Below are 12,500 nucleotides of genomic sequence, written 5' to 3' on the forward strand. Positions count from 1 at the left end.
TCCAAAGACTCAAGATGCACCAACTGGCAAAGTTTGATAATTGAAGTCAAATAGTATCTGAAATATTCAGATATATACGTCAAATTTCAAAAGTAGGTCACAGTGACCTACTTTTTGATCGACACACTCTGAAGACTCAAGACCCATCAACTGACAAAGTTTGATGATCCTAGCTTTCATAGTGTCCAAAATATGCATCTAAAATTGAAAATGTGAAATTTGAATGTCTGCAAAATTCAAAAAGTAGGTCACTGTGACCTACTTTTTTTTTTATAAATATGTTTCGAGGCCTCTAGACGCATCAACTTACAAGGTTTGATGATTCTAAACCTCTTGGTATCTGAAATAACAATCTGAAATTATTCATAAATGATTAGCCATAAAATTCAGAAAGTAGGTCATAGTGACATACTTTTCACATGACGCAGTTCAAGGCCCCATGATCCATCAACTGACAACTTTTGATGCTCATAGGCTCAAAAGTGTCCAAGATATGCATCAAAATCCATTTAATAATAATTACTTGCAAAATTCAAAAAGTACGTCACTATGACCTACTTTTGAGACAACATGAAATTAGGTCCTAAGATGCATCAACTGACAAAATTTGATGATCCTAGTCCTTATACTTAGCAAAATATCAAAGTTTTAACAAAACAAAATTTAAGGTCAACTTTGAAGTGACCTTGAGACCAAACCCTTTGCCCCAGGATGATGCCTTGTACATTTTTTTTTTATCTACAACCTATCCTCATCCTTATGCATAAGTTTGGTGATAATTTTCCCAGTGGTTCTTGAGAAGAAGATTTTTTAGCAACCACTACTTTTGTTTGCATTTTTCTAATTATCTCCCCTTGTTAAAGGGTCACAACCCTAGTTTTAAAACAAATGAAAGCCCTTGGGCCAAGGATACCCTGTGACAAATTTGACAAAAATTGGCCAAGGGGTTCTTGAGATATAGCCCTTTTTCCAAAAAGTTGACACACACCGTACGCCAGACATATGGCCATATGATTAGCTCTTTGAGCCTTCGACTCAGAAGAGCTAAAAACCAAAAAAAAAAACCCAGATAGCACTCATGAAAAATGAAATTTATTTCTAAATAAAAGACCGTACGCCAATTTTCTTCTCCTACATATATAGTTTCGTTTCCTTTTTGATTCCGAGTTAAATTTTCATTGAAATATTTCATATCTAATGATGTATTTATGTGCTGTTAACTACTCAATACAATATTACCTTAGGAGATGACCAGCTACCGAGGAATGTGCTATCAATTTTCCTTCATACAACCGCTCAGATGACCACTGCATGATTAGCTGATGCATTCTGTACTGGGTGGTCAGCATCCTCATGACCTTTCCATCATAAAGGTCAAGGACTCTCTCCATTAAGGTCCTCTCAAGGCCAGCACTGGCAGCTCTACCAATTTAAGTCGGATGGTTGTAAAAAAGAATAAAATAAAAAAACTTAAGAAGTTCATGGTCCACAATGCACACCTGAGTCACCTTTGCCCTGCTGTTTTTCAGCAGAACATTTTTATAAGATCTTTTCCCTTTCTTCATCCAATGACAAATTTTGACCCCATATTATGACCCCTACCTGGCTGCATGGGGTTGTGACTTAACTGAACTTGAATCCACAGAACATGATGATGCCTCAAAATCAATATGACTAACAAGGCCTAGCTCAGAACATCTGAATATTGACATGATTTAGTGTGGCCCTGCTACTCTTGAAAATATTTTTTTTAAATTTCCTCAGACATGTAAAACTTTGATTCCCTAATTAAGCCAACCCTAGTAAATTATAAATCTGCACTAAATTGACATGCTTCCAAATTAATATATCTAGTCAGTGGTCCTTGATAAAAAAAATTTCATGATTACATATATTCCAATGTAAAACTCCCCTATGGAGACCCCATTCTATTTATTACAGGCCATAATTTGAAAAAAAATTCAATCTGCAGTACCTGAGGATGCTTGCATAATGATGATAATAAAACCATAACCCTGCTGGTATTCATCAGAAGATGTTCTCCTATCATGGCTACACTTTACCCCCAGTGATCATGGTTTGAACAAACTTGAATCTGCTCTGCCTTAGGATGCTTAAATATTAATAGGAATAATTATGACCCTGTTCTTGAGAAGATTTTTAAAGATTTCCCCCTATAAATTCCCATATAAAACTTTGTTCTCCTATTGTGGCCCCTGCCACCCCAGTGACCATGGTTTGAACAAACTTGAATCTGCTCTATCTAGGATGCTTGCATACCATTCTGAGAGTATTGCATGGCAATACATAGTCCCCTACTGGTTGCAAAAATTACTGTACCATAACAATATTCAGTACGTTATGGTAAAGAACCAGGATACTGTGACAGACTCATATTATACATGTATATGTATAAAGAATCACTTCATTTTTTTTTTACACACATGAATAAAATGCTTATGCAAGGTAATGTAATTTAAACATGCAGTCAAGCATAAAATATGGTCACTTTCCCAGTGTAATGGCTTGGGGTACATAATTATATTTTGGCCAAATGTCCCTTGTGTCTTGTAATTTCATTGGTGTTTTAGTTTGTCTTATGTCATTGGATTGGCCTTGGAGATTTTTCCTCCAAGAGTTCTGTTCTTTGTGGTCAGTCTTTATTTAGTTTTTGAGGAAGAGAGTTGATTTCAGTAGATCTGACATATTTTGACAATTAGACATAGACCGACATTTTTCCTCTTGAATGGTAAGTTAATAATTTATTACTAATGCTAATCTATTCTATAATTCCTTTACTAAATGTTAAATCTGTAATTTTGCATAAAATTCCTTTTGTTGCCACATTCCTGGAATAAATGATCAGTGAGAGTGAGACTTAGATAGTATAAATATCTGTGATAGTAATGTATATGATTTGTCTCACTGTGATATCATTTTAAAGCAAAAGTATGTTTTATGACTTACAAGATATTGTAGATATCATAATTAATTTATAGATCAGACCAGTTTGGTGTCATCTGTAAATATTGTTCACTCAAGCCTATTCCCATAGAATGGTATGCTCACCATGGTTTTTATTTAATTCAATAACTAATAATGTTAATACATATTATAATGATAATTATTGTAAAGTTTTAATATGATGAAGTTAAAGTCTATAGGACTTGGGAGATTTAATATGTGATGTATACATGTATAGAGTTATCTCCCTTGATATAGATCACCCATGTAATGCTATAATCGTATATTGGTTGTACATCAGTATTTATGTGAAATTATAGTATTCATGTTTTATATAGCATATTACTTAAAATTGTTAAACATTGTTGTTAAAGGGTTTCGTCAATGGACAATTCATGCATTGGTAACTCCTGAATAAACGTCTTGTCGAGAACCCAAACAGGTGTTCCTGTTATTACTTGAAGGGATCGACAAACCTGTTACATTACCATGCTAGAAATTTAAATTAATGTAGTACTCTTATCTAAAGAAATAAGAAATTTGGATGTAAACTAATAATTCATGCAAGTCCAAGGGCCATAACTAAGTGAAAAATCAATGGATCAAGACAAAATTCGAACGTGATATGTAACTTGTTATGGCAAAGCAATGTACCAAATATCAAATGAATATCTGCAAGCACAACCAAACAAAAAAAAGTCCGGAAAATTGATAACTCATACTATTTTTCTAAGTCCAAGGGCCATAACGTAGTGGAAAATCAATGAACCAAAAACGAAATTCAAACTTGATCTATAACTTGTTATGGCAAAGCAATGTAACAAATATCAAATGAATATCTGCAAGTACAACAAACAAGAGGCCCATAGGCCACATCACTCACCTGAATCACCTTGGCCCATACCTAATGATTTTCCATAGATATTTGCATGTAAAACTTTGGTCCCTATTGTGGCCCCATCCTACCCCTGGGGAACATGATTTGAACAAACTTGAATCTGCACTATGTCAGAAAGCTTTCATGTAAATGTAAACTTTTCTGGCTCAATGATTCTTCAGAAGAAGATTTTTACTGATTTTCCCTATATATTTGTATGTAAAACTTTGATCCTACCTCCGGGGGCCATGGTTTTAACAAACTTAAATCTGCACGATGTCAGGATGCTTTCGTGTAAATGTAAACTTTCTTGGCCCAGTGATTTTTTAAAGAAGATTTTTAAAGATTTTCCTTATGAAAAGTGAAGATGACAAACAGTGATCAATCTCATAACTCCTATAAGCAATACAAAATAGAGAGTTGGGCAATGACACACCAGAGGTGGGATCAGGTGCCTAGGAGGAGTAAGCATCCCCTGTCGACTGGTCACATCCGCCGTGAGCCTTATATCCTGATCAGGTAAACGGAGTTATCCATAGTCAAAACCAGTGTGACAAGAACGGTCTAACAATCAGTATGAAACATGTCAGACAGCATTTGACCCAATGATAGGTTGTATTAAAGATTTTCCTTAATATATGTTTGCATGTAAAACTTTTGAAAAATCAACGGACAGAGACGAAATTCAGACTTGATCTATAACTATAACTTGTTATTGCAAAGCAATGTCCCAAATATCAAATGAATATCTGCAAGAACAGAGAAAAAAGTGCAGAAAACTTATCTGATGGACAGAGAGACAGGCAGACAGATGAATGGAGTGCAAACCTAAAGTCCCCTTCAACTTTGTCGGTAGGGGACTAATAATCATGACCCTGTTCTTGAGATGAAGATTCTTCTTCTACATCCCCATGTAAAACTTTAATCCCCGGTTGTGACCCCATCCGACTCCCAGGGTCATTGATTTCAAAAACTATGAATCTGCTCTACCTGATGATGCTTGCCTACTATCATGAATATTCATGACCTAGCTATTCATAAGAAGAAAAATTGTAAAGACTTTATACTAAATATTCATATGAAAAACGAATCTGCTATTGAATTTGTGCCCCCACGGACCACAAATGAACAAACTTGAATTTGCACTTTCTGAGGAAGCTTGCACATATGACTAATCAAGGCCTTCCTGTTCTTGAGAAGAAGATTTGAAAATTCTTATACATCTTTGCCTCATAACCGGAAGGTTGGAAGTTCAAGCCCTGCTTGTATCATGGCTGTGTCAAACCTAAGACATAAATATAGGCAGGGCTCAACATTAACATAAAAAAGAACTTGACCAGTAGCTTACAATTTTACTAAACCTGACCCTAACATCACTAGACCTGACCTCAACATCACTAGACCTGACTCTAACACCACTAGACTTGACCCTAACATCACTAGACCTGACCTCAACATCACTAGACCTGACCCTAACATCACTAGACTTGACCCTAACACCACTAGACTTGACCCTAACACCACTAGACTTGACCCTAACATCACTAGACCTGACCCTAACATCACTAGACCTGACCCTAACATCACTAGACTTGACCCTAACACCACTAGACTTGACCCTAACACCACTAGACTTGACCTAACATCACTAGACTTGACCCTAACACCACTAGACTTCACCCTAACACCACTAGACTTGACCCTAACACCACTAGACTTGACCCTAACATCACTAGACTTGACCCTAACACCACTAGACTTGACCCTAACACCACTAGATTTGACCCTAACACCACTAGACTTGACCCTAACATCACTAGACCTGACTCTAACACCACTAGATTTGACCCTAACACCACTAGACTTGACCCTAACATCACTAGACCTGACTCTAACACCACTAGATTTGACCCTAACACCACTAAACTTGACCCTAACACCACTAGACTTGACCCTAACATCACTAGACCTGACTCTAACACCACTAGATTTGACCCTAACACCACTAGACTTGACCCTAACACCACTAGACTTGACCCTAACACCACTAGACTTGACCCTAACACCACTAGACTTGACCCTAACACCACTAGACTTGACCCTAACATCACTAGACTTGACCCTAACATCACTAGACCTGACTCTAACACCACTAGACTTGACCCTAACACCACTAGACTTGACCCTAACACCACTAGATTTGACCCTAACACCACTAGACTTGACCCTAACACCACTAGACTTGACCCTAACACCACTAGACTTGACCCTAACATCACTAGACTTGACCCTAACACCACTAGACTTGACCCTAACATCACTAGACCTGACTCTAACACCACTAGACTTGACCCTAACACCACTAGACTTGACCCTAACACCACTAGATTTGACCCTAACACCACCAGACTTGACCCTAACACCACTAGACTTGACCCTAACATCACTAGACTTGACCCTAACATCACTAGACCTGACTCTAACACCACTAGACTTGACTCTAACACCACTAGACTTGACCCTAACACCACTAGACTTGACCCTAACACCACTAGACTTGACCCTAACATCACTAGACCTGACCTCATTTATGTTATATGTATTTCTTATATCTCTCAGTGCCAAAAATAATATACTCTGTATTGAGTAACTAAATTACAAAACTATTGTCATCAGTATGTATTTCTAGAGAATGAAATTTGAGATAATTTTCAGAATAAAACAGGTCTATCATATCAAATGACTTGTGTTGTATTCCTTATGATTGTTGCACATATTGTTTTTCCTTCATTTGATAATAGCCTTTATTCATCCAGGATTATACAAATTAGCATGAAGCAAGTCTTCATTGCGATCCTGCATTGCAACATGCTCTGTTTTTTAATTTCTTTTATTTACTTTTATCTGCACTTTTGCCTCAACATCGCATAACGACATTGTCAGTGTAAACACATACGATACCAACAACGGGAATCGGTAGAAATAATAAACTGTATATTATCTATCAATTTCATTAAATTCAATCGAAAAGGTAGCTAATAACAAATCCAAACTTATTCTTATATTTTTGTTTATTTATTTTTAAAGCAAAAAATATACTAAACTCAGTTGACTTTCAACATGCCACCAGTACATTAGAGAGCACGACAGGAAGAGTAACTATGGGCAGAGCATCGTTGAAAATGAAAGTGAAACACAAAGGGTGCACTTGATTTGTCTACATTGTTGTACACCCGGTGTAGTCAATTAACACTTGATTTGTCTACATCGTTGTACACCAAGTGTAGTCAGTTAACACTTGATTTGTCTACATCGTTGTACACCCGGTGTAGTCAGTTAACACTTGATTTGTCTACATCGTTGTACACCCGGTGTAGTCAGTTAACACTTGATTTGTCTACATCGTTGTACACCCGGTGTAGTCAGTTAACACTTGATTTGTCTACATCGTTGTACACCCGGTGTAGTCAGTTAACACTTGATTTGTCTACATCATTGTACACCTGGTGTAGTCAGTTAACACTTGATTTGTCTACATCATTGTACACCCGGTGTAGTCAGTTAACACTTGATCTGTCTACATCATTGTACACCCGGTGTAGTCAGTTAACACTTGATCTGTCTACATCATTGTACACCCGGTGTAGTCAGTTAACACTTGATCTGTCTACATCATTGTACACCCGGTGTAGTCAGTTAACACTTGATCTGTCTACATCATTGTACACCCGGTGTAGTCAGTTAACACTTGATTTGTCTACATTGTTGTACACCTGGTGTAGTCAGTTAACACTTGATTTGTCTACATCATTGTACACCCGGTGTAGTCAGTTAACACTTGATCTGTCTACATCATTGTACACCCGGTGTAGTCAGTTAACACTTGATCTGTCTACATCATTGTACACCCGGTGTAGTCAGTTAACACTTGATCTGTCTACATCATTGTACACCCGGTGTAGTCAGTTAACACTTGATCTGTCTACATCGTTGTACACCCGGTGTAGTCAGTTAACACTTGATTTGTCTACATTGTTGTACACCCGGTGTAGTCAGTTAACACTTGATTTGTCTACATCGTTGTACACCCGGTGTAGTCAGTTAACACTTGATTTGTCTACATCATTGTACACCCGGTGTAGTCAGTTAACACTTGATCTGTCTACATCATTGTACACCCGGTGTAGTCAGTTAACACTTTATGATCAATTTGGTGTAGTTAGTATATTTTATATGGATGTTCAGCAGCTGATGAGATCCTCATTGGAGAATTAACAATTTTAATGTAAATAATGTACAAAATAATTAAATATTACGAGAATTTAAGAATTTTCTTTAAAATAATGTATTTCAATGTGCATTAATAAATACCTACATACACCTGAAAAATATCAGATCATACTCCAAAATATTTGTTGACTTTTTGGCACAGAATTTTGTTTTAAGATGATTGTATTAAATATGAATTGTTTTCATTTATTCTTTAAAATACATTTTGAACTCTTGCAAATGACTACACACAGTACACTGGAATCATATACTTCACAGCTAACAAAATATAGATAAAAAAAATCTGCAAATTTTCCATCTTACCATTTTCCACCCATATTGAAATTTTGGTGCATTTACCAACACATGTCCTGTACAGGGAATCCGCACTGTTGCAGCCCTGGGTGCTAAGCATAAGTCTAAAATTTGTTATACTTCACCAACAGCTGGTAACGTCTCAATGTGAGTGAAAAATTCTCAACAGAACATAAAACAAACAACCTATACATCTCAATGTAAATCTTTGAACCCCTTTTGTTGCTCCATTCTACCCCTTTTGTTGCTCCATTCTACCCCTTGGGAGCATGATTTATACACATTTGAATTAATGAACATTTCACATAAGTTTTGTCTTTTCTGGTCCAGTGGTTCTTAATAAGAGTTTTAAAAGATGCTACCTTAGTTTCATTGTTTCCTAATTATGTCCCCATTCAAAAGGGTGTGACTTTATCATTTGAACAAATTTGAATTCCCTTTACCCAAGGATGCTTAATGGCAAATTTAGTTGAAACTAGAACTGTCCTAATGGGACTAATACCCTCCGCGGGGCATATAAAATGATGGGAAATATTTAATGCAAGCACATTGGATATTTTCACATTATCTACAGGGCAATCAATGTGAATGCAGAAGTGTATATTCTACAGTACAGCAGTACATGGAAATATTAAAAATATGCTTAATATAAACAATGAATACTATTTGGCACATTTTGGGCTGTATGATTGCAAATCCCTGGTCAACTCTTCTAGTCTTTAGTTTATATTCACTTTGTTAAAGATCATTATGTTATGCCAACTTTACTTTGTCATTAGAAATAAACTCTGGACAAATTGTGTCTATTACTACAAGTACAACCAAACCAGAAAATGTCCGTAACTTCCATAACTGTTAAAATATTTCAATGAAAATAGAAGATGCACAACTACATTATATATATAAGATGAGAATAAAGTTTGAATCAAATCTGTTCAACGGTATTAGAATTAAACTCTGGACAAAGTGCACAACCCCCAAAATAAAAAGAAAATGCGTAACTTCTATAACTGTTAAAATATTTCAATGAAAATAGGAGATGCACAACTACATAATATATAGAAGATGTGCATAAAGTTTGAATGAAATATGTCCAGCGGTATTAGAAATAAACTTCGGACAAATTGCGTCTATGGACAAACGGACGGACGGACGGACAGACGGACAAAGTGATTCCAGTATACCCGCCCAAACTTCATTTGCGGGGGACATAATTAGACCTGTGGTTCTAGAGAAGGCGAAAATGTGTAAGGTGTAAAGGCAAACAGACAGACGCTAGACAACAAGTGATCAAAAAGCTCAGGTGAGCTAAAAATCCACACTCCTAAAATGACAACTGTCAAAAAACCATGTGTAAAGAATAAATGTCAAGGGTAAGGGCAAAACAAACAAACAAACTTAAAAGCAAATAAAAAATAGGAAGAAAAAAGGAAAGGCATTGAAATAAAGATAAAAATTTATTAAAAATAGGACCTGAAAAAAGGTAAGGGCAATTCAAAATAAATCTAAGTGCAAAATTCAAAATAGGACCTAACAAGAATATCACAAACAGTACATTGTACACCTGTCAAACCAAGATGACAAAATTTCAGTGCAATATCTGTATCCATAATGAGAAAATGTCCAGGAAACAATTTGACCTATTTTTTTTTAGCCCTAATGTAGGTCAAAGTGCAACAATTGAGCTGAAATGCAAACTTACTCTGCATTTCTCAAGTGGAAGGTTGTGACTACATTTCAGGGCAATACCTGTATCCATAATGAAAAAAATCTGGAAAACTGTTTGACCTACTTTTAGCCCTTAAGTTAAGTGCACCAATCCAGCTGAAATGCAGTCTGAACTTGTATTTCTCCAAGAGGAAGCTTGTGACTAAATTTCATGGCAATATCTGCAATGAAAAAAGTCCGGAAAACTGTTTGACCTACTTTTAGCCATAAATTAGGTCATGGTGCACCAATCCAGCTGAAATGCAAACTCACTTTTGTGCTTCTTGAGGGAGAAGTTGTGATCAAATTTCAATGCTGTACATGCATCTGTTACTGAAAACAGCTTGGAAAACATGACCTCGGACAGACAGCCAGCCAGCTGGACGCACTGACAGCGCCATAACATAATACAGCTTACTCCGGATATATTGAAATTCAGGGGACCAATCTTTTTCTTTCAATATAACCGAAGTTCAAAATAAGCAAAATTGGAAATATCGATCATTATCATAGGTTTCTTTTGGCATCTTGATTCCGATTACAAAAGCAGAAATATGAATTTATTACATTACACAATTTACAACATTTAGATAATCTATTGAATTTAGTCCACTGAAGATTTTTATTTTCAAAAACAATGCGAGTTTTGTTAACTTTTGTTTCTTATTGAGCTGACCAAGAATGAATATTTCAATTTCCGGTGTCTACAAAAAATTCGTCATCGACTTTAGGTAACGTCTGTACATAACCATGTTGTTGGTTTTTTTTTTTAAAATTTACACATACAATTTCGAGGTTGATTGTACGTCACATTTTCATCCAGAATTTCGTTTTTGCTCTCGTCGCCGATATTTCCCTTGCAGTATGTACATGTATATAATATCGGAAGTAAGATCTTTCCTGGAAACGATCGCCGTGAAAACATTTGACACACATGTATGTCTACCATCCGAATTTCAGAACCAGGGTTTAAAAAAAAAAAAGAAGTTCACTGACATACGCAAGTGGCATCATGTTGTCTGTAAAGACATTGTCGTTGTCTGTGGCAGATGTTATAGACTTTATTTGGAGATTTTGACGTGAATCAAGTCTTGCAAAAACTATTTTTAATGCACTGTGATAGCGGCAAGCTGTTTGAAACGAGGTACTGTGAGCAATGCTCACTAAGAATACCCCCCGCTTACCCCAATCTCCCAAAGGGTGTTGGTAATAGGTATAAACTGAGTGTAAAAAACAAATGGCATGACAAACCGAACCATATTGCTACTTCGATGTCCAGTGCGTGTGACCTTTGACCTTTTGACCCCAAAATCGATAGGGAACATCTTCATCCCATGGGTAGTCCATATATATGATATGGTGACTGCACGTGGAAAGGATAACGCTTTAGAGCCCGGAAACCATATTGCTACTTCAATGTCCAGTGCACTTGACCTTTGGACCCCAAAATCGATAGGGAACATCTTCATCCCATGGGTAGTCCATATGTATGATATGGTGACTGTAGGTGGAAAGGATAACGCTTTAGAGCCCGGGAACCATATTGCTACTTCGATGTCCAGTGTGCTTGACCTTTGACCCCAAAATCAATAGGGAACATCTTCATCCCATGGGTAGTCCACATATATGATATGGTGACGGTAGGTGGAAAGGATAATGCTTTAGAGCCCGGAAACCATTGCATCTACAGACGGACGGACAGACAGACGGACAACCCGATTCCAGTATACCCCCCCACAACTTGTTGCGGAGGGTATAATTACTGGGGTTAAGCAAAATTGTTATTTCAGATTTTGACTTCAAATTCTTATATCTATTGCAGTTACTAATTTTTATTTGGTGTCTAATGATAAAGTTTTCCTTTTTTGTGGGGATGTCAAATTTTATGAATGATCCTATTAAAGAGGTATAATACCCCACTGTATTTTATTCCTATAAAAACAAGCATTGTAAAGTAATCCATGGGAAACCAATCAACTGACACCTACCTGTGTAATTATGAGGCCACCAACCTTGATGACCATCACAGGTGACTTCAATATAGCCATTATAAAAACAATACATTATCTACTCATTGGAGTGATAATTGATTTCAAAATAAGTGATATTTCAATAAGGCGATTTCAATTTAACCAACATTTTAATGCAAAGAAAATAAGAGACTGAGACTGGGGATGTTGTTTTACTTCAAAATAAGCGATATTTCAAAATAAGCGACTTCAATATAAGTGGAGTAAGCTGTATATCCTGTCTATTGATGGGTGTATAAAAAGGTAAATGCAATATTGAAATAAAGATAAAAATAGATTCAAAGTGGGACCAAAAAATGTAAGGACAATTCACAACAAAGCTAAGAGTAAATTCAAAT

The 12,500-nt window shown here is 36.3% G+C and overlaps 1 protein-coding gene across 1 annotated transcript in view; it reads right to left on the reverse strand.

Moving 5' to 3' along the window:
• The window catches only part of LOC125679371 (DNA-binding protein SMUBP-2-like), a 61,107-nt gene that overhangs the window by 31,779 nt on the left and 16,828 nt on the right, over positions 1 to 12,500 (reverse strand). Inside the window, exon 9 of the mRNA XM_048918557.2 lies at positions 1,240 to 1,422. Within this exon, the coding sequence (XP_048774514.1) occupies positions 1,240 to 1,422 (183 nt within the window). The remainder of the gene's footprint in view (positions 1 to 1,239; positions 1,423 to 12,500) is intronic.

This window comes from Ostrea edulis, chromosome 2 (assembly GCF_947568905.1).
Source record: "Ostrea edulis chromosome 2, xbOstEdul1.1, whole genome shotgun sequence".
Lineage (NCBI taxonomy): Eukaryota > Metazoa > Mollusca > Bivalvia > Ostreida > Ostreidae > Ostrea > Ostrea edulis.